The following is a 23,511-nucleotide window of genomic DNA, read 5'->3' on the forward strand; positions in this document are numbered from 1 at the left end:
GATTCTTATCCATGGCCGTGGTGCCGGTGATGAGACCGGGCGCGAGAGCCCAGTCCGATACTCTCGATACGGTGCCTGATATGATGCTCCTGTGCTAGTAGTATGTGAACGCGACGCGGCACGGGTGGAGCTGGAGCTGCAGCTGTCGAGCGCAGATCGTCCGACACAACACAAGGGCCTTGTTTAGTTTGTGAAGATAAAAATTTCGCGACACTGTAGCATTTTTGTTTGTTTGTTTGTGGTAATTATTGTCCAATCATGGACTAATTAGACTCAAAAGATTCGTCTCGTCAATTTCGATCAAACTGTGCAATTAGTTTTTATTTTTATCTATATTTAATATTTCAGTATACGTCTAAAAATTCGATTTGACGGAGAATCTCGAATTTTTTTTGAGTTTTTTTGGTGGAAGTAAAGAAGGCCAAGGCGCCAGGGGAGGTCCCCCGCGAGTCCACCGAGTTGGCCCCTCGTCCGTCCGTCCAGTGAGGGGGGTGTGTCGTCCTCCGGCTCCAATGTGGGGTGAGCCAGCTCCCACCCACTGCTGTCCCCCTCACTCAGCTCACCGATTTTTTTTTTTTCCATGGGAACTTCCACTTTCGTTTTCCGGGAGGCAGCTCACCGATTTATGGCGTGATGCCCTGAGCTCATTTTTTCTGATTTCTTGTGGCACTGCCGGCCCCCGGCCGGCCAAGTTTATTACTGTTGCTGTTGCAGCTGCTACCCCCGGGCCCCGGTTCCGGTCATGTTTTCCGGAGGCTAGTGGTAGAATGGTCGTGCACTGTTGCCTGCTGGCACGTCCTGTTCGTTCGTCCACACGTACGTGGCATTTCTCCCCCACAGCATCGTGGCATGGAAAGATGCATCCGATTCCATGGGAGAGACCGACGGAGTCGGCTAGGCTAGCAACAGGGACCAAGCGATCGTGCCGGGCCCCTTTGCATCCACGCGGCTTGCGCCTGCGCCACACGCTCGGATCTCGCGGCGCGCGTGTCCTGCAACGCAACGCAGCTAGGGCCCCCCCGTTGCACGGGCGTTGGCGCGGCGCGCGCGCGTGGTCTGTCTTGCCCGTTGCGTGCTCCGCGCCGCTGCCGCCGAATCCGTCCACCGACGTCGTCCAGGCCGCAGGCGCAGCCGCAGCCCGCGGGCAGGGAATGGATTCGCCTAGCCTAGGCGCCCGCCCGTGGTCCCCTGCGCTGCGAGTAGACTCGCGCCTCGCCGCGCGCGCAGCACGTCGCGACGTCGCGTCCGTGGTCCGTGAAGTGAGGCACTGGCAGCCGGGAGGCCGCACCACGACAGGGCCGCCACCACCGCCCGTGGAATGGGATGCCGAGAACGGGAAGACGTCGCGCGTACATGTGGGCGGCTGCCGCGTCGCCTCGTCGGAGACGGAAGGACGACACCATCCATCCACGTCGGTCGGTCCCTGTCCACCGTGTTCCGCGGCAGCCAGCGTTCCCCGATAGCTGATGGCATAGGACTTTGACGAGCAGCACTTGCTACTGTATATACTGTAATTTATGCTGTAATGCGTGGTTGGTGATGGAGTATGACTATAATGTGTCCTGCCTTTATTTTTCTTTGCTTATTTCAACTTGTGATGAGCTGTTGAGAATTTGGTATAGTCGTTTGTTTGCACATACATACTTCGGACCTGAGGAGACCCCAGAGTTTGGGCGGTTTGGGTCGGATGCAGTGTTATTACCAGCGCTGAGGCAAGCACTGCAATGGAGCAACTGATGATGGTTCTCGCTGCACGCAACGCGGCTGGCGTGACTGCACCTCGCCGCGCAACTGCGAAACCGTCTCGTGCTGATACTGACATGACACATCTCTATCCAAGGTCACGACATGTGGGAGTGTGCTATCTGACATGTAATCTGCTAGTTGTATCGTGTGCATGGTGCAAATCACCCCTGACTAAATTAATCTGTGTCGACGTCGACCAAACTTTCAGTGATAGGTTATAGGTAGGTACAGTTAGCAAGCTAGCGGTAGTCGTCGTGATGCAATATATATTTTCAAAGTTCATGAATCTGGACGAGCCAACACAGAGAACCGAGAGTTTCGAGATCACCGACTGCGTTGTACGTACTCACCGATGAATGAATTCCATTCACAGCTCTGAGCTGAGAGCCCAAAGTTGGGTCCATCTGTTGGTGTGGTGTTTGTACTACACATCTAATTCACCTTTTCGCTGAAACACAGATGGGCGGGTGGGGGCAACCAGGAACACCGAACTCCAGACAGAGCACTCCATCGAGCTGAGGCAACACCAAACTTTTCCGGATTTTTTAGTTACGACAAGGCCCGTGCGTAGGACGGTTAATTTGTCGTACGTGTTCTAATTTTCCACGCTCTGCAATTACTGTGATTGAGGACATACGTAAGGCCTTGTTTAGTTCCTCAAAAATTTTGTAAAATTTTTCAGATTTTCCGTCACATCGAATCTTTAGACGTATGCATGGAGTATTAAATGTAGATGAAAATAAAAACTAATTACACAGTTTGGTCGGAATTGACGAGATAAATCTTTTGAATCTAGTTAGTCCATAATTGGACAATATTTGTCAAATACAAACGAAAGTGTTACTATTCCTATTTTGCAAAAAAAAAAATAAACTAAAGGCCTAGACGCGCAACGTGTTTACGCCACGCGACCACGAGAGTACGACAAGCCACATTATTGGGCCACAAAACGCGTTGTAAGTACTCTCATATACACTAGGTATTACTCCTAGGTACGAGTGCTACGTAGATAGGTAGTACCCCTAGGTATGTATAGGTACAAATTAATAATTATGACGCTAAGGGCACTCAGGGCACTCACAATGTAAGACTCTATCACAGAGTCCAAGACAATTAATTACATACTATTTATGGTATTTTGCTGATATTGCAGCATATTTGTTGAAGAAAGAGGTAGAAAAAATAAGACTCCAAGTTTTATTTAGATTCTAAGTCCACATTGTTCGAGGTAATAAATAATTTTAGACTCTAATAGAGTCTAAAGTTATTTATTACCTCGAACAATATGGACTTCTCAGAGTCTAAAATTATTTATTACCTCGAACAACGTGGACTTATAGTCTAAATAAGACTTGAAGTCTTATTTTTTCTACCTCTTTCTTTACTAAATATGCTGCCACATCAGCAAAATACCATAAATAATATGTAATTAATTGTCTTGGTTTATGTGGTAGAGTCTTGCATTGTGAGTGTCCTAATTGAGTAGTGGGAATACAGTATATACTACTATATATGGTGCTAACGACTCGTACATAGTACACGTACTACGTGATCGCGAAGCAAAACAGCAACACGTACCCACGCTGCGGGGCTTTGGAATGGTTTTCCACGCAGTTGTGCGTGCAGTCCGAGCAATCGATGTTTGCGCTTGTCGTGTGCCTGCAAGTCTGCAACGCTCGAGGCCACGGGCGGCGAACTGCCGGGTAAAAAAAAAAAAAAAAAAAAAAACGCTGGCAGTCAAGGTGGTTGGTGGCAGAGATGGTCGTGCCTGCCGCGATCTCGCCACTGCGCTCGCTGGCCGCCGGCACGCAGACAGCCACGCACACGGTCCGTCGTCCAAGGGTCCGTCGAGTAACAGGGGTCCTTCCTTTGGCTGACGGCGGTGAGTAGACTAGACGACGAGGCCTAGGACAAACGACCAAAGGACACCGGAGGCCCGCACCAGCCGAGGAATTGCCGGCCGGAAAACCAGCGTGTGTGTGGTTGCCGTCTCCTCGTCGGCGCCGCCCAGACACGGCGTCCCTCTCTACTCCACCGCCACCACTAGCTCGACCGGTCCCGTGCCTGCCAACGTTTTCCGCTGTCAGCCGGCCACTTTTGTATTATTGCATCGGTAGTGGCTCCTACTCCTATTCTCCTACACGAGCAGGGACAGAGCCAGAACCTAAACATCGTTAGTACTTGTGTTTTTTCCCAAACATGCTTAATGTGTCTGAAAATTTCTAGAAATTTATTTGTTATGGGGTTGACGGAGTAGATTATGTCTAGAGGGTTCGTCTTATTGAGAATTTTATGAGTGTTTTGTATGCATTTATAAGCTCCTAACTTAGCAAAAATGATGACATAACACAATATTAAGAAAAAGGATAAAGGAGTTTTCATGAGAATAAAACTAGTTTATATCGTTTTCATCATATACAAATCTTGAAAACCGGGACATAAAATCTTGGCTCGACTACCCTAAGGCCCCGTTTAGATTGCTGATAAAAAATTTTTGCGTGTCACATCGGATGTGTTGGAAGGATGTCGGAAGGGGTTTTTAGAAACGAATAAAAAAACAAATTACATATCTCGTTAGGAAACTGCAAGACAAATCTATTAAGCATAATTAATCTATCATTAGCACATGTGGGTTACTGTAGCACTTAAGGCTAATCATGAAGTAACTAGGCTTAAAAGATTCGTCTCGCGATTTTCAACCAAACTGTGTAATTAGTTTATTTTTTTATGTATATTTAATGTTCCATGCATATGTCCAAAGATTCGATGAGATGGATGAAAAAATTTTGGTGGGCAAACTAAACAGGGCCTAAGGGCGTCCCCAAGGGGATGTCAAAATAGCCAGCATCATAAATTTTTATAGTATTCAGATCGCCTCGTAAATTACTCTCGAGGCATGTTTTAATTTTGTAAATAATCTATATTTAATATTTCACACATGTGTCTAAATATTCGTGACAGACAGTAAAGTTTACCAACCCAAACCAAAGAGGCCTTAGGGCACTCACAATGCAAGACTCTATCACAGAGTCCAAGACAATTAATTACATATTATTTATGGTGTTTTGCTGATGTGACAGCATATTTATTGATGAAAGAGGTAGAAAAAATAAGACTCCAAGTCTTATTTAGACTCTAAGTCCATATTGTTCGAGGTAATAAATAACTTTAAACTCTATGATACAGTCTCCATTGTGAGTGTCCTTGTACTACTCCATGCTTATAGAGAGTGGGGCCTGCGCAAGTGGTCGTTTGGACAGTACCGAGATATGCTATGGTTTCAAGTCAGACTTGGAAAGGATGCAACTTACGGGAACCGTTTGTTTGTGCTGATAGTGACATTTCTTCTATTTTGGTAGCGTTTCCTACGGAGTACGCGTTATTATTATGTTAATAGAGCTAGCACTTGCGTACAATTGATTGCCTGTTACTTTCGAGTTACCTTCAATTCCTGGAGTCGCGGTATGCAACGCGCCTGGACGTACTTTTGCTGGTCGAAAGGTTGGGCCTGGTAGATGCGACTTGGGACTCGACACATGACCGCCCAGCATTCGATTTTGTTTCGTATAGTTTCCCAAAAAATTTAGAAAACTTTTTAGATTCTCCGTTACAACGAATCTTTAAACGCATGAATAATGCATTAAATATAGACAAAAAAATTATATATTTCATCTGTAATTTTACGAGACGAATCTTTTAAACTTAGTTAGTCTAGACAATATCTATTTATTTTTTGTTTTTTTCGTGAACGAGGTTTAGAACCCGTGTTTTATTTAGACGAAATACAAACGAAAAAAATACTACAATGTGTGTATATTGCTAGAAATTTTGAAACTAAACAAGGCCAAGTATATACCAAAAGCTTGACTATCAACACCTGCAAACAAGCTAAGACTGCTGTTTAGTACGCAGTACGTGACATGTGGTTGCGTTTGCGTGCTAAATGGTTTGATTTGGAAACTGACGGATGTGCTGTGTGCAGGATAGTGATCATCATGGATGGATGATGGCGCGTGTCCGGTCGTCATGCTATCAACACACCAATGCACAAGTCCGTTTCCGATCCGGACGACGTTGCCGCGTTGCACTCGCACGTCACGGCGGATGGCGAGTCTCTCGATTCCATTCACGTAGTCCGGAATAAAAATTTTGAAACTAAACAAGGTCAAAGCCTCAAGCGAGTAGTCCGGAATATGCGCGTGAGCTTACGTACGTACGTACGTGATCATGGGCACCACACATCGGTTACGTTACAGTCCCTTCTGATCATCCACACGATCGTAGTACTCACTAGTCTCTGGGGCCTCCTGATCGATGTACATGAGTACTACTGTTGTTGGTGTGGGGCTCTAGTAGGGCCTGGAGTATCTCCCTATCTCTCTGCGACTCTGCCCTTTCTAGCGTCAACCTCAACTACTACTCGTTATGCTTCTCTACTCCTTCGGCCGGCTCATCCAAACAGACAGGAGACATGACACATCCCGTGAAATTTCTGCGCATCGGACAACCCGTGAGCTACAGTTTTGAAAAGCAGCGGGCACTAGGCCCACTCTGTTGAAAGCGAAGGTCTTCAATAATACTACTCCGCCTTTCATTCATAAAACGACACAATTCTTGCTTTTTAAGAAAACAAGCTATTTGAACTCTGACTAAATTTATAATTATTTTATAATAAATTTATTTGGAGACATAAATATTAATAATACTTATTATAAATATGGTCAATCTTAGGCAAGTTTGATTGATACATTTTCCATAATTGTATTATTTTTTTTTGCAGATGGAGAGAGTAGCTAGCAGTCGGGTGTATTATTAGTCTGGCTCTAAGTTATAAATAAAGCTAAAAATATTCCTTTTTTTAAGCTGCTAAAAATATTCATAGTAGTATAGTAGCATTTACAAACGATATTACTATCGGTAATGATAGTTAACAGCCGTCCGGACGCGAACGGACGCACTCAAGCCACGAACGGATCCGCTCTTGCCGCATGCATCCAAAAGCCACGCCCAACTAATCCACCTCTGTCGCACGCCAACTCTCGTACTCATCCTTATCCTCTCGTCGCTCACTCCTGCAGTCGTTTCTCACCTCCCTCACTCCTGCAACCAGGACGGGCGTTGCACAGTTAATGTCGCCTCGCCCACCTTCCGGTGCTCCCTCTCTCTCTCCCTCCCTCCCTGCTCCTACGACCTCCATGCCACCGAGAGAGCGATTGCGGAGGCTTTTCGGCAAGCGGCGCCTCTCTCCTTCTCTGCCTCCCTCCCCTCGCTCTGGTGATCTCCATGGCAACGGAGAAAAGCACGACGGCGATGGCTTCCAGCAAGGTAGGTGGATTCTTTCTGGATCTGAGCCTTCCTCCTCCTCCACTAGATCTGAGCCCTCTTTCTCCTTCTCCTACCCTTCATCCACGGGATCTGAGCCTCCTCCTCCTTCTCTGGATCTGAGGGACACAACAGTGGGCTGAGATCCTATTTTCTTCTTCCTCCGGCGAGCTCGAAGGTGATGGGCCAGGGCTAGAGAATTCTACACCTCGAACCCATCCCCTTGCTGTTTTGTATGTTTTTTTTCTGTTTCTTCGTGTTGTAATTGATTTTTGGGGATGTTGCAAAAGATGATTTCAAATGTTGCAATAGGTGTGAAGCATGTGTTGCAGAAAGAGAGGACTGTTGTTGAGATTGCTGCAGTAGGGGATTTTCAATTATTGAAATTATCTTTTACAAATATTGCAACACTAAAAGGTGATTATTGAGTTGTTTCCATCGTTCCATGTTTCATATTTTGTTTTTACCATGTTGCAGTACTACTGCATGAGATGTTGTAGTACTACTATATGAGATATTGCATTAGTTTTTTATGTTGTACCATGCATTTGCGCTTTTTGTTTGCTGTTGTAGTAGCTTTGGTTTGATATTGCAACAAGTAATTTTTTTTTCTCTAGACATGTTGCAAGTGTTTTGATCTGGATGTTGCATGGTATTTTTTGCGAGTGTTTAATTAGCATGTTTCAAGTGTTTCAGTTGTTTCGTACTAATGTTGCAAGTGTTTCATCTAGATGTTTCAAAAGTATATAGTGTTGCAGATAGTGTGTTTCAGATGCATATTTTATTTCTTTCATCTGCCTTTAGGTGTATGTTGCAAACATTGTATTCTGATGTTTGAAAAGTAGATAGGATTTTGCATCCCTATCTTTGCTTTTCCACTTCCTCACCTTGACCTCGTGTGTCTTTCTCCTCCTTTTCGGCACTGACTGGGCATCTGTTGCCTCTCCTCCTCTTTCTGGATGCTGGCTTAGCCATCTTTCTGCAGTCACCTGTTGCAACTGCTGGCCATGTGCGCGCGCGTGAGCAGCGGAGCAGGTGCGAGCGAGAACTCCCCGGGTGCAGTCGAGGCAACATGGGATAGAGTCCAAGAGGGGTGAGTCCGCGTTGACGGAAGCGGGAGAGGGTGCGAGCGAGGACTCCCCCAGGTGCAGTCGAGGCAGCACGGGATGAGGTCCAAGTGGTGTGAGCGCGCGTGGACGGAAGCGGGATGCAGTTGTACGTAGAGAGTTGAGTATAGGTCTGGCCGTCCGGACGTGTGCGTCGCTCCGGACGTCCGGGCGCTAGCACTACCGTATTACTATTGCTACTACCTTCTCCCTTGTACTAGGTTGTGCGTTAATTGAGCATGATGGTAAGTGAATTACCTAGACCTAGTTATAATGCACGCCATGATATAGTACTCCCTACCCGTTCAAATAGCCTGACGACGTTACAGTCACAAGATCACAGTCGATGCGGAATCGATAGCTGCTCCAGCAACTGTGTGGCTAGTGGTTCAACGATGAGTAGCCGCAGTGTCACAGGTTCACAGCGAGATATTGATACATCCACATCCAACCATGACCCATCGTCACGCCATCCATCAGTGGCTGGCTGCAATGCAAGCAGCACATCGATGGATGGATGGATGGCTTCTTTAATTCCACTCCTCCTGATGCTGGCCGGCCACTTATTAAACTTTATTAGTGACAGTGACGATCGACGGGGACGCTCGCATTGCTTTCATCTCATTTCATTTCCAACTCACAATCGATCGATGGATCGTGTGTTTGTGTGGTCTGTGGCTCGGTCAAGCTACCGTCTACGGTCCGGAATTTCGGCCGAAATCGCACCGTCCTGCGCAGTGCACGCCCACGTACGCCATGTGGTGCACTTTAATTCGTGTGGTGCCAGGCGCCAGACAACAATAACTGCTGTGCTGTGCTCGAATCGATCAACCTGGCCGGCCGCCTGAACCACCACTGTTCAAGAGGGACCGGAAGCAGACGGAGATAATGAGAGCGGGGGGCGTCTCGTACGTGTGCCATTCTGGTTCACGCATCTCAAACGCGCAGCAAGCACAACAAACTTTTTTGTAGCACGAGCTACTGCAAATAGTAGAGCAGTATGGATGGATACATTGCATGGTGGTGATTGGTGAAGCTATATATGCTTGGCCGGCTTCGACTCACCGAATTAACCAGAAGGCCGGCCGGTCCACTTTCGGCTGTCAAATGACTCGATGCATCCTGAGGACAAATATAGGCCTTGTTTAGATACGCCTAAAAAACCAAAACTTTATAAGATTCCCCGTAATATCGAATCTTGCGGCACATGTATGGAGCACTAAATATAGATAAAAATAAAAACTAATTATATAGTTTGTCTGTAAATTGCGAGACGAATCTTTTAAGCCTAGTTACTCTATGATTAGACAATATTTGTCAAATAAAAACGAAAATGCTATAGTGTCAAAATCCAGAAAGTTTTTTGGATCTAAACAAGCCCATAATCAAGCGTTGCGTCTATTTGTACCGTCTCTTTACAAAGTGTGGACAAAAACAATGTGCCCGATCCAAGTCCGCTGATGCATCGTTTTGTCAAAAGATGAGGGTACGTAAGACTATCTCCAACAATCAATCGTCACCCAAAATACAAGACCCATTTGTCCTTTACTTTGGGTAGCGCTACAGTTAAAAGGTTCCATACCTATTTTTAGTCTTCTCCAACAACAAGACCTAAAAGACAACCCTCTCTGTAAATGGGTCTCGAGGAGAGAGGATACCCAAATTTGGGTTATGCCTCTCCTGATATCCAAAATAGGTCTTCTGTATGGGTACTCTGTTGGAGGCTATATGTATTGTGTTGAAGACCCATTTTAGGTTTGGGTTCCCAAATAGGTCTCCTGTTGGAGATAGCCTAAGATGAGCTACTTACTAGTTAGATTTAGAACATCAATCAATTAATAAGCTAGGCCGGCCGGCTTTGTAGCACGATGATGCCAAGCTACGACGACGGCAGCCGCAAGTTCGGTCAAGTGTTCAATGGTTCGGTCTCGACGAGCTCGTCGTGTAAGATTCGATCGATTCGGCGAGATGCGTCGTCGGGGGCGGCGTGTTCACAAGCACGGAAAGAATCGGTGTTAGATGCACGGCCGAGTGCTTCTGGGACGTCTCTCTCGGTCTCGCCTCCTTTTCCTAGTACTCCTATGGTCTAGCTATGAACTGGAGTGGAGTATTTGGCAGCTGAGATATGGAGTTTATTCTGCGGACTAGATTACATATATTTCATCACGACGGATAAGAATCTCTATCATGTACTACGTACATATATAGTAGCATCTTGTCCCCTTGTAATAACTCTGCAAAAAGATTCGTGCTGTAATCTCGAAACGACAAACTCCAAGGTTCGTATCGCATCGCAGCACATTCTACGGTTCGGTTCGGTTCGGTCCGGTCAGTTGCCCGCCGTAAAGTCAGAACTCAGAAGGCCATTTTTTTTCTTCTTCTTTATATATAAAAGAAAAAGGAAAGGATTCCAAGGAAGGAAAAGGTGGTAGCCCAATAGTCCACACGGCCGTTGAGCCCACTCAGCCTGAGCTCAGTTCACCCGCAGCCCATTTATTCTGGCCTGCAGGGGAGCATGATGGGGCGACGGGCCTCCATGGAGGATTCTGGAATTCAGCCCACGGCCTATTTGAGCCTCGGTGAAGCTGCCGAGGCCGCGAGGGACATTGGGTCAATCGCTCAATGTGCTACTGTCATGTTCTCATGTGTACTATGGCCTTGTACATTGGGTCATGTTTAGATGCACTCAAAGACTCAAAACTTTACAAGATTCCCCATCACATCGAATCATGCGAAATTTGCATGGAACATTAAATATAGATAAAAAAAATATAATTAATTGCACAGTTTATCTATAAATCACGATACGAATCTTTTAAGACTAGTTACTCCATGATTGGACAATATTTGTCAAATAAAAACGAAAGTGCTACAGTGTCAAAATCTAAAAAGTTTTTGGATCTAAACAAGGCCTTAGATGCGAAATCTTTTTAGATTTTGCTACTGTAGCATTTTTGTTGGTTTGTGGTAAATATTGTCCAATTATAAATTAACTAGAGTCAAAACATTTGTCTCACGATTTACAGACAAACTGTGTAATTAATTTTTGTTTTCAACTACATTTAGTGCATTGGCCGCAAGATTCAATGTGACACGGAATTTTGAAAACTTTTTTAGATTTCGGTGGGAACTAAACAAGGCCTATGTACCATTGTTTATTTTATCTATTCTGGACAAGATAAGCAAAACAAATGGATCATCCGCTTTTGACCTGCATTTGCATGCATGTCTGCGACGACTGAAGCTCTGCTCTCCCGGCAGGCGACGACAATCCCCGAGCGGCGCGGCGCTAGGCGAAGATGGCGACGACGACGGAACCGGTGAAGCTGATCGGCGCATTCGGAAGCCCGTTCGTGCACCGCGCCGAGGTGGCCCTGCGTCTCAAGGGAGTTCACTACGAGCTCATCCTGGAGGACATGAGCAGCAAGAGCGACCTCCTGCTCCAGCACAACCCCGTCCACAAGAAGGTCCCCGTGCTCCTCCACGGCGACCGGGCCGTCTGCGAGTCGCTCGTCATCGTCGAGTACGTCGACGAGGTCTTCGACGGGCCCCCCATCCTCCCTGCCGACCCCTACGACCGCGCGCTTCTGGGCGCACTTCATCGAGAACAAGGTAACGTATGATTTGTGATTCAGCACGCCTGCACCGCACCTTCAATTCCACCAACGCTCATCATTTGATCGTAACAACTAACACGCAGTGCCTGGAGCCGCTGCGGCTAGCTCTGTTCGGCGACGGCGAGGAGCAGAGGGCGGCCATGGAGGCGGCGAGGACGGGCCTGGCTCTGGTGGAGGAGCAGCTGAAGGATAAGAGGTTCTTCGGAGGCGACGACGCTATCGGCCTCGCGGACATCGCCGGCGGCGGCCTGCTGGCGCACTGGCTCGGCGTGCTGGAGGAGGTGGCCGGAGTGAGCGTCCTGGCGAGCGGTAGTGAGGAGGAGCTCCCTGCTGTGCGCCGGTGGGCGGCGGAGTACAGGTCCAGCGAAGCGGTGCAGTGCAGGCGTGCTTGCCGGACCGGGCCCGGCTCCTCGCCTACTTCGCCGCCATCAGGGAGAAATGCGTCTCGGTGGCCCAATCGACGATGCCGAAATAAACACCGAGATTGAGATCGTCGTCAATCTCATCATGTATTTAGTTTCCAAATTTTTAACAAAATGAGCACGGTTGCAATTTCGTTTGTACATGGACTAACTAGCCTCGAAAGATTTGTCTCAAAAATTATAAACAAACTGTATAATTAGTTATTGTTTTTATATATATTTAATACTCCATACATGTGCTATAATATTCAAAATCTTAAAATTTTTACAAAATTCTTCCAATGTCCATGTTGGCCGCATCAGTTCTTATGCCAAATTCTCTAGCAATCTTCCTCAACAGCTCTTGAACATCATACTATAAGTCTGTGACTAGTGAAGAGCGCGCGCCATCGCGCGCACATACAGATATTGGGATGAAATATAGTATAAAGCAATTATAGAGTCGGGTATGCACTGAAAGTAAATGAAGCACTATAATCTGGAAAGATTCTTAGCATGATAGAGTATGGTTCTAACATTACACAGCTGGTTGAAGCATTACACAGATGGGGTTCATACAGCAAGATCCTGATTTTACATAATATGATTGTTTAAAGGTGGTGTTGTTTGTGAGCCAAACACAAATTTTAACACCTGATAGAACTCAATGTAAGGAAATTAGAGATACACAACCAATTTTCTGAACCACACTGATTTTGCGACCCAAGCCCTGATGCTAACATGCAAGTATTTGACATGGAGAAAAAACATTGATTAATATCCACTTTCATTTTATCCTCCTTGTATTAGTTGGGAAACAATGAATCATATGATCCGATGCTTCGATGGACTCCTTTCGGGAAGTATGAACATGGATCACATCCTCTGTCCTGCCAAATTATCTTTCTCAGAACCTACTTAAGTCTGTTGGAACCCATGTACAAAATGATCTACTACTAAAATTATCTGCATAAATACAAATTATCTGTAGATGGAAATCAAATATCATAATGGAAGAAAACAATCTCAGTTCAATGCGGTGAACATATATCCACCAAAAGATGACTAAAACAGGGAGCAATCAGATATAGCCCTTAATTCTAAATTCAGTTGATGTGTTTCTCTGAAATTTAAAGAACAAAGCATCACGAAGAACAAAGGATTTTCATTTTACTCACAAAGCTGCCATAAATAATTAGTGCTCCTAGAAACAACCTACTCCATTCATTTGTATTGGTTGAAGAACATTTTTTTCCTTTTGTCTAAATTAGTAAAAACCACAAGATGAGTTGGAACTGAACGCAGAGAAGACAAATTAAAGTGTGTTTGTCAAATCGTATTGTGAAGTCACATACTTAATTCCAATTCGAAGCTGGACAGTAGCAATCCAAAACTGCAGCAGACATGGTATTGTCCTATATCTGACAAATGCAGCATCTTGCCTTATGTGATGACCCGTAGAATTTTGGCACACATGGCCTACTACTATATACATATATAAGAAGAATACAGTGATAGTCTATATATATCGACAAAAGGAAAGTACACAAGAAAATTGACATGTACCTTTGCATTGGCCAAAGCAAGATGTATATGTGCTCTCGACTATCATAGTATCATCAAGTGGGTGGTATTCCCATATCCCATGTTATCAAGACATGAAGACAAACTGGAGCTTGCTTTGCTTGGTAATGTAGAATTGGAAGGAAATGAAGTGACATCTTGAAAATCTACAGAGCAATAATTTGCATTGGTAATTGGCATACAGGAATAGGTAACCAGGCAGGCATTAGTCAATGGTATTAACAAGAATATAGTGGCAACAATAAATAAATCTATTCTTGCATAAAATAATCAAAGAAAGAAATATTAAATATTTAATTTTCTATCATTATCATTGTCGTTGTGGACAGATAGGCAATTCCCCTAGAACATGGAAGCAAAGAGAGGAAAAAATACCAAAAAACATTGTGAATAACCTATACACATGACTACCCCTAATTAGGACAAAGATAAGGTGCAGGAAAATATAATCTATTGATGTAAAACAGGGAAGCATCACTGCTTATGAAGCAACATAAAAAAGAGAAATCAGCAGCAAAAGAAAAACTTCTTAATCCATAAATGGGAGTAACCAACGCTCACAAAACATTATCGACTATACCCTTCAGCTACTTTATATTTTAAAGTGCGAATGGACAATCTTATTTATGCAATGACTATCATATGGGAACACTGGTTAAAAAAAGCTAAGTAAGAGGCATGCAACGCACCGAAATAACATATTTCTATGGACAAACAACATATAGAAATTGATGTCTATACTCACATGGATATCCACTGAGTCTGGTCTTATGATGTTGTCAACAAGGTCCTCAGTAAGCAATAATGTCGTAGTTACCTGAACCCAATTATACATTAAAAGCAACCTCAGACTGCAAAACTACGTGTTTATCGATATCACAGGCAACAATCATAAGCAAGTATGAGATCGAATACGAAAGGCATAGCTCAGATTAGACAAAGTAGGAAATCATCACAGTTCACAGGCAATGATATCAGGAGCTCGAATTTCATTAGTAAGAGGCAGTTCCAGCCACATAGTATGTGACTGAATAGGCAACAAATACCAACACTCATTTATGGGAACTCAGCCACGTAGCATAGAATGAAGAGTGATAGGCGAGCAGACCCACCTCACATGACAGTAGAGGGTACGTTGTTTTCTACAATGATGAATTAGGTTGCGAGGTTGTCTTCACATAGGTACAGTTAAGGTAACCTAAGCATCAAATTTACAACGCAAGGCCACACAAAGCACTGTAAACTAACACTGGTGATTAGGTGTTGAAAATTCAACACTACTTAAAACCTGACAGTCGTAATATACATGAAATCATTTCAATGTTACAAAGCTGAGTTAAAACCCTCGTGGCATAGTGAACCTGTAGAAAATGTGCACACAAACTGGAGCGTCAGTTTAGGAACTAAGAAAATAAATCAGAGATTTTTAAAATAGGAAGCTAGGAGGAGGCAAGGACAACATAAAAAATAGCTGTGGCAGGAGGTATGTTTACTGTGTGCAAATCAATGAAACTGATGCTATATTTATACATCATAGTCACTGGGTTTAGCAACAGTTACAGGAATAAGAACATGAACCATTTTATTTTATTTTTCAATAGAAGCATGAAACAAAGTGGCATGATTAATAAATGTTCATCAAGAAACCTATCAACTGAGTACAAATCTAGAGTTAGTCCATCGTCATGAGAGTTACAGATGAAGTATCAGACATGGACAAATAAAAGAGAAAATATCCTCTGTTAGATAAATTTAAGTTAGACCACTGGACCATTGCTTATAAAAATTTACCAATCCTATGCCATGCTCAAGATGACATACTAATCACCTGATATTTCAAATTCAGAGGAATCACCTTTGGCAGAAAATTCTTTGTTTTAGCTCCTAGCTCATAAAACCCAAATAAAAGCAAACAGGTAACATTAGCAGTTACCTAATCTCTCCAAAATGAAAGGAAGAGTAAATCTTAATTCAAGCTGGTTTTAATCCTCGTCGCCTTTTTTTTTTGTGTTGCTCGCCATCCACATGTACAAATATTTATTTTCAAATACAAAGCACCTACATTGGTAAACAAGCAAAGCAATTTTGGAAATAGCGAGCACTGAAAATAAAACTGTAGTCCAGGAATGCAAGCTGCCATGGTAGCACTCTATGTAGGAAACAAATTCAATCTGATTGTAATCCACATAACAAGAGCACCAACGCTCTTATTGTCATATATTATATACTTTATTTGCCGTAATTTTGTGTCTACTTACTGAAAGTAGTACATTAGCAGCTGGAACAATAACATAAAACACCTAACAAGCTCACGATTTAGTACAATCTTTTCAATACATGAACTAATTAACTACGATCCCCCAACAAATCACTGGGGAGAGCTAGCCCACATCACTGCAGCATGAGCAAATCAGTACGCCAAAATAAGAAAGATGTAGTTATGAAAACAAGATGGAGAAATATTGAATTGAATGGAACTGGAGAATGGGGGAATGCAAGGGGAGGAGAGGAGGAGGCGATGCCGCACCACACTGCCGGCGTGAGAAGACGGGGAGGTGCGCCGACGCAGGAGCATCCCATCACGCACACCTTGTGGAGCCATCTGAGAAGCTGCACGGCTTCGCTCGCCCTGCAATGCCGTGTCGGGGGCACGCCGGGGGAAGGGGGCACCCAGGCCACGGCGCGCGGTGCATTCTCGTGCTGTCGCGCCACCGGAGAGGAAGATGCCACGCACAGCCGAGCCCTTGAGCTCCCGTACCTAGGGTTTCCTTGAGCACATGGACGTAGAGGCTAGCCGCACAAGGGGCATGGAGGCGGCCGCGTTCGGGCCCAGCCGGTGCGTCGGTAAGAGAGGAGGGAGGGAGAGAAAGGGGAGGCACGGACACAGGCGGGGCGCGAGCAATGGCGGCGGCACCGGTGTCCTGCGTGCGGAGCGGGAGAGGTCCGAGGAGGAGACGAGGCGGAGGCACTGCATTTTTTTCGGTGGAAGGATCGGGATGCAGAATCGGAAGCCCACGTATATATTTGCTGGGCCGGCTCCAAAGAGAAGCCGGATAGCAGCGAGAGAAGCAGAGAGGAAGCCAGTGGAAGACAAGAAGTAATAGCGGGAGCTGCTTCTAGTAAAAGCCACTCCAAGCTTTCTATACCACAGGATGGAAGATCCAACGGACGAGAGAATTTGGAGTGACGCCGGATAGCAGCGAGAGAAGCAGAGAGGAAGCCAGTGGAAGACAAGAAGTAACAGCGGGAGCTGCTTCTAGCAAAAGCCACTCCAAGCTTTCTATACCACAGGATGGAAGATCCAACGGACGAGAGAATTTGGAGTGACGTGGCCCCTGCTTCTCAAAGCCGCCGGATGGTTTAGGGGAGAATACGGTAACCCAACGCAGCAGCATGCCAGCATCCCATCCCTCTCTGGTGCAGCTCTCATCTGACGCCTCCCACCCTTCTCCAACACCGGTGCCGAGCTCCCATCCGCCCTTCCCATCCATGACAACGTCGGCGCCCCTTTGGTGGATCCTGACGCCCCGCCTGCTCTGCGTGACTGCGTATGGACGCGGGCACGCGGCAACAGAGCAACTGACGCGACAGCAGGCCAGCAAGCTCGGGCCTTGTTTAGTTCGTCAAATGAAAAGTTTTTGGCCACTGTAGTATTTTCGTTTGTTTGTGGTAAATATTATCTAATCATAAACTAACTAGGGTCAAAAAATTTGTCTCGTAATTTACAGTCAAACTGTGTAATTAGTTTTTGTTTTCGTTTATATTTAATGCTTCATACATATGCCGTAAAATTTGATGTGACGGAGAATCTTGAAAACTTTTGTTTTTTTGAGGTGAACGCCCTCGTGCGGCCTAAAGCACGCTGGGCCAGTCGGCCCAGCCGGCACGACACGAGGCCTTTAGGGGTGTTGGTGCCGCTGGTGGGTTGGCACGGCACGGCCTGGAAGTCCGTGTTGGAGCGTTCTTGGCCCTTCCGAAAAGATTTTGGATTTCGATCTGTAGCACTTTTATTTGTTTGTAACAAATATTATTCAATTATGGATTAACTAGAATCAAAAGATTCGTCTCGCGATTTCCAGCTAAACTGTGTAATTAGTTTTTGCTTTCGTCTATATTTAATGCTTCATGCATGTGCCGCAAGATTCGATGTGACGGAGAATCTTGAAAACTTTTTGCTTTTTGGGTGAAGCAAACAAGGCCCTACTTCCCTATTCGCCGCGCAGTCGCCGTTCTCGCCTCACGGCTGACGCCCTCATCTCGTCCATGCGAATCAGATGCCGCCGCCGCCGCTGATCTGACAGATCATACTCCTCCATCCCTCTCTGCTTCCTTCCTCCACTCCACCTTTGCTGTCGCAGCTGACAATTCACTGCATGTTTGGTTGCTAGCTATAGTTTACCACAACTAACTTTAGGCAAGTGTGGCAAGCCATAAAAAGTGTGGCTAGCAAATTGGTTGCCACACTTTGCCATGCCTAAAGGAATCTTGCCACACTTTTTAACTCTATGACATGTGGAGCCCAAAAGAATCATGCCTAAACTTAGTTATCAACCAAACACTTGCCAACTTGGTCAAACTTGCCTAAGATAAAATGTGGCAAAGTGTGGCTAGCAACCAAACACCCCCTCACACCCGCAAAATCGTAGCCACGCTTGTAAAAACAGATAATCCTTTTTTTCAAAGTTTGAGGCTCTCAGAATCCTTTCCCCTGTTTTTCAGTTGGAAGCTTAACCTTCAAAGTTGAAACGAAATCTTTATATTCACTGTTGTCAGATATCTTTAAGTTGAAAGCCCACAGAAATGCTGTAGTAAATTCGAGAAAAGCTCAACTGAACGTTTTCTTTCCTAACCCAAATTGAAAGGTCAGAACCTGAAACTTCTTGCTGGAATGACGTTCGCCCTTACGACGCTACAGACTGAAACTGAAGCAAGTTCACATGCCCAAACTGAAACTTGTTCAGCTATACCGTACCGAAGAAAAACGACCGCGTATATGACCTACGGATACGCTGAGGTCACTGCTTATGCCAGTCACATGGCTCATTATAGCTCCAGATCTCAATCCTAGTGATCATGGGCTAAAACGCTTCCACAGTTCCACCTCAAGGCTTAATTGTATTCGGCCATGTTTATGGGGCCAAGGAACAGAAGCAATTTTTTATGTTATTTTGTGGTCTGAAGGAACCCAACCAACCAACTTCTTTCAGGATCAGATATTCAGATGGTTGTGTAGAGTGCTCCAACTTCTTGCCGAGCAATCTTGGCCTGGGTTCTCTCCTATAAATAGGAATGGCTCAGTAAGTTTCTCCAAGCAGATAGCAGCAACCAAAAACCATCCAACTAGTAGCAGAAACATGTCTCCGCCTGTTAAGATCATCGGCCATTACGCGAGCCCATTCTCGCACCGCGTCGAGGCCGCTCTGCAGCTCAAGGGCGTGCCATACGAGCTGATCCAGGAAGACCTGAGCAACAAGAGTGAGCTGCTGCTCACCAAGAACCCTGTCCACAAGAAGGTGCCCGTGCTCCTCCATGGCGATCTGGCAGTCTGTGAGTCACTCGTCATCGTCGAGTACATCGACGAGGCCTTCGACGGGCCGGCTATCCTGCCGGCCGACCCCTACGACCGCGCCATGGCCCGTTTCTGGACTAACTTCATTGACACCAAGGTATGCTGCTGCATTTGTTTGTTACTTAGAGAACCCCTGATGGTCTTACCTGTTCTTATGGAATCTGAACATTTGCTGGTTTTTCTGAACACAGTTCTTCCAGCCGTTCTGGCTGGCACACTGGGCGGAGGGTGAGGCGCAGAAGGCTGTGGTGAAGGAGGCCAAGGAGAACCTGGCGCTCCTGGAGGCGCAGCTCGACGGGAAGAGGTTCTTTGGTGGCGACACACCCGGGTACCTTGACATAGCCGCGTGTGCGTTAGGTCCTTGGATCGGCGTGCTTGAGGAGGTGACTGGAGTGACCTTGGTGGATGGCAACGAGTTCCCCTCTCTGTTTCAGTGGGCCAAGGAGTACTACAATTCCAGTGAAGCTCTCAAGCCTTGCCTCCCGGACAAGGACCGACTCGTCGCATACTTCACTGAGAACAAGGAGAAGTACAGAATGATGGCCAAGACAATTTTGCAGCAGTAGTTGGGCATGGCTTTACGTTACGTGTGGAATAATGTATGTATGGATCGGATCACAAACGGTGTGTGCACTGTGCAGAACAAAATTAGATGTGATCCTTTGAAGGTATCTGAAGTCAACATTCCAAGGATGTTTTTTAGTATTCATTTTCAATGTTTTAAGTACCTGGGTTTGTCTTGAAAATTTGTTTTATAAAAATATGAAAAATATATACCTTCCTTATATTTTATGGTTATTTACTTTTTTTTTCAGAAATATACACTTTTGTATATGGGTACCAAACCACATAGAACTTGTTAATTATAAACTGAAAGTTTTCCCGACCCAGATTGGATGGCCAGGGACCTGAAATTTCTTACTCAAATGACGTTTGTCTTTAAAACTGTACAAACTGGAAGCTGTAAATAAGAAATTCCCCGGTCCAAACTTAAAGGCTGAGCTAAGTATGGAAGAAAATACGTCCACACACTACATACCGAAGTCACTGCTTATGGCAGATATATATGGTTCATTCCAGCTCCCGGCCCAACCAGCTTGCGGTCTGACTGTGGCCTTGTTTAGTTCCTAAAAATTTTTCAAGATTCTCCGTCACATCGAATCTTTAGTTGTATGCATGGAGTATTAAATATAGACGAAAATAAAAACTAATTGCACAGTTTACCTATAATTTGTGAGATGAATCTTTTGAGCCTAGTTACTCCATGATTAGACAATATTTGTCAAATAAAGACGAAAGTGCTACAGTAGCCCAAAAACCAAAATTTTGCGAACTAAACAAGGCCTGTGTGGTGATTTAGCTCCACCTTATTGGTAAACCAAACCTCTCTGACTAACACGGCTCCACCTGTAGATTTGCATTCAACGATGTTTAGTGAATTTTACACGCCGAGGGACATGGGAGATTTTTTTCTCAAGTTAGTCAGTGGAGTGAAGCAGCCAAAGTGACTTCTTCAGTACCAGAAACGAGAACAGCTTTGATGTTCTTGCAGTTGCAGAAGCATGCATCAGTTCACCTACCTTTGACTAATATATATCGGAAAAAGTCAGCCCCAAACTATTTTCTATGGTGGAAAAAAATAGTTGTTTAGCGTGTTTAGCTTAGCCTTCTTGTTTAAGAGTGTAGATAGCTTTTAGTTGTGCTTTTCTTGTTGTGACTTAGTGTTTAGCTTTCTAGTCAGACTTGTGTAGGCGGCTTGCATAGCTTAGTTGTGGTAGTGCTAGAATAACTTCACTATTTATTTTACTAATACGCTTGCTTAGTAAGGTTTGTAGAATTTTAAATAGGTTATTCACCCCCTTCTAGTCACTTAGACCTTTCAGCGGTGTATGTAAGGCCTTGTTTAGTTCTCACTTAAAAGATTTTTATCAATCGTATCAAATCTTTAAATACAAGTATAAAGCATTAAATATATGCTCTTGAGCCGCAGAGCGGCCTTGACGTGGTGCTTGAATGGACTCGCGTAATGGCTGATGACCTTTACAGGTGGAGACATGTTTTTTTTCTTCTGCAATCTGGTTCTTGGTGCTTGCTGCTTGTGCTTGGAGAAACTTGCTAAATCATTGCTATTTATAGGAGATAATCAAAATTGCTTGGCTCACATTGACATAGTCAAAGGTTTTGATATAATAAACCTAAGATGTAGTGATATAGTTCATTATATGACTTGCATAAGCAGTGACCTCAGCATATCCATATGTGGACATTTTCTGTGTTGAACGTACCTTTTTACTCGAACAAGTTTCAAGGCTTGCTTAGTTCCCTCCGTGAAAAGTTTTTAAGGTACCATAACACTTTTGTTTGTATTTGATAATTATTATCTAACTATAGATTAACTAAGCTTAAAAGATTGATTCGTCTCACAAATACAGATAAATTGTGCAATTAGTTATTTTTTTTAAAAAAATCGATGCGATTAAAAATTTTGAAAAGTTTTTGAATTTCAAGTGTAACTGAAAAAGGCCTCAGTTTGGATAGCCGTAAGGGCGAACGTCATTCCATCAAGGAATTTCAGCTTCTGACCTTTCAATTTGGTCAGAGTTGCCTCAACAAAAATGGACGAGGAGACCGTTTAGTTTAGATTCTGAGAATGTACTTGTTTGGGCATTCAACTTCCGTTGCACAATGTAAAGATATCTGACTGAGACTGACAACAGTGAATATGAAGAATTCGTTTGAACTCTAAAACATGAGAAAGGGTCATTGCCCCTTGAAGTGTCAAATCTATGTATTTTTACAGCTCCAATTTCTATCCATGATAAGACCGTATCCAGTAATTAAACTAGCATTGTGAAAATTAGTACGTTACAGCAAATTCAGTATATATATTGTGATGGTAAGTACATAGTATATATAGATAATTAAGAAATGTGAACGCGCATCAAAAATCAAAGAAAAAGTTTTAACCAACTTGCTCGTAGCCTTGTACAGAGCATATATATAGCTAAATTTATATGATACTACAACATGATTTGTGAAACTTCAATTGTCCAAATGATCAAGCTAGCATCAAAAGATAAGTAGACCATAGCTAAATCATCGCTCTTGTAGCTGAAATTAAAATAGCAGTTCCATTTTAAAGTTAAAATTATGCAACTTGGTGGCACCAAAAGCACGATCGATTTAGCGCCCAAAGCTTACATGGCTTCAAAAGGAGCAATAGCTTAACATGAGTATTTAAAACCACGGGCAATAGTCATCATCATCTGACGATACATACTGATCAAAGTCCGGATATGGTTGATACCAAGAGTACTCGTCAAAATCGCCATCAACATAATCGATGTAGTCCTCACATTCGAGCTCTAGGTTGGAGCATCTTCTTTCCCACGTTAGCAGATGACCTGGAACTGGAATGTCCATGGTGTAGTTGCACAGGAGCTGCGTCAATGTCGTAGGGCGCATGTTGCCCATAGCTGCTGAGACTAGCTCTGGTTCTTCTTCATGGTAATAATCTCTTCCAATGCTAAACTTGTAGATGTAACGCTGGTCTAGGTACTGGTCGGTGAGTTGGAAGTAAGCGCAGTTGGGCTCAACGGTTGGGAAGTAATCGGCGTCAACAACAAGGCACCTGACGCCGAGGAAGAGAGCTTGGCTCCCGATGCTCTTGACACTGTCGACCACATTCCCAGCAGCGTCAACCTTGAAAACATCGACGCCATGGCGGCGCCACTTCAAGACCGCCAACATATCCCCGCCGGCAGCCGCCACCGCGTAACAACGGCAGTCGTCATCCACATCGGACGAAAACTTATCGAAGATGTTCTCGGCACCGGGAACAGATTCACGGTTAGCGGCAGCACATTTGCCGGCGGCGGCAATCAGGGGCAGCCTGCTTGCAGGACAGTCGCCGTGGTTCTTGTCGACAGAGAAAGACTCGCTCTGGGGTTCCGCCCAGTAAACCAAGCTTCTCGCGAGCAGGTTGACAGTGACGCTGGCGCCGCAAAACGGGTTATAGAGCCGGTGAAGGGGTTGAGGACGCTCACGGCGTGAGGAGGGTCCTTGGCCGCCAGAACGAGGAGAGGCCGTCGGGGGTGCTCGTGACGAAGATGTAGCAATCACGGTCGCGGAGGAGCGGCAGGCTCCTGCGGAGGAAGCGGCCGGAG

The 23,511-nt window shown here is 44.8% G+C and overlaps 2 protein-coding genes, 1 long non-coding RNA gene and 1 pseudogene across 5 annotated transcripts; 3 read left to right on the forward strand and 1 right to left on the reverse strand.

Annotated features, from left to right (window-relative positions):
- LOC110433508 lies at window positions 6,707-8,474 on the forward strand. 3 transcript variants are annotated; one of them, XR_002450958.1, is made up of 3 exons: window positions 6,707-7,071; window positions 7,204-7,485; window positions 8,040-8,474. XR_002450958.1 is itself a non-coding variant. In XM_021455790.1 (3 exons), exons 1-3 carry the CDS (start codon window positions 6,876-6,878, stop codon window positions 8,147-8,149), a joined length of 411 nt encoding a protein of 136 aa, XP_021311465.1. In that variant the 5' UTR covers window positions 6,721-6,875; the 3' UTR covers window positions 8,150-8,474. The 3 variants fall into 3 exon arrangements, 1 of the variants encoding a protein (XP_021311465.1); XM_021455790.1 differs by having other exon boundaries at window positions 6,721-7,071; window positions 7,381-7,485; XR_002450957.1 differs by lacking the exon at window positions 7,204-7,485 and having other exon boundaries at window positions 6,724-7,071.
- LOC8062321 lies at window positions 11,315-12,376 on the forward strand (annotated as a pseudogene).
- Window positions 12,696-16,452, reverse strand: LOC110434062. Its single transcript, XR_002451521.1, has 4 exons — window positions 16,304-16,452; window positions 14,522-14,593; window positions 13,759-13,922; window positions 12,696-13,082 (listed from the first exon to the last, which is right to left on the reverse strand). It is a non-coding gene; the product is annotated as an uncharacterized LOC110434062 (long non-coding RNA).
- On the forward strand, window positions 19,009-20,144 carry LOC8081333 (probable glutathione S-transferase). The gene is made up of 2 exons (XM_002456885.2): window positions 19,009-19,442; window positions 19,537-20,144. The coding sequence occupies exons 1-2, from the start codon at window positions 19,131-19,133 to the stop codon at window positions 19,909-19,911; spliced, it is 687 nt and encodes a 228-aa protein (XP_002456930.1). The 5' UTR covers window positions 19,009-19,130; the 3' UTR covers window positions 19,912-20,144.

The sequence above is a fragment of the Sorghum bicolor genome, chromosome 3, assembly GCF_000003195.3.
Source record: "Sorghum bicolor cultivar BTx623 chromosome 3, Sorghum_bicolor_NCBIv3, whole genome shotgun sequence".
Taxonomy (NCBI): domain Eukaryota; kingdom Viridiplantae; phylum Streptophyta; class Magnoliopsida; order Poales; family Poaceae; genus Sorghum; species Sorghum bicolor.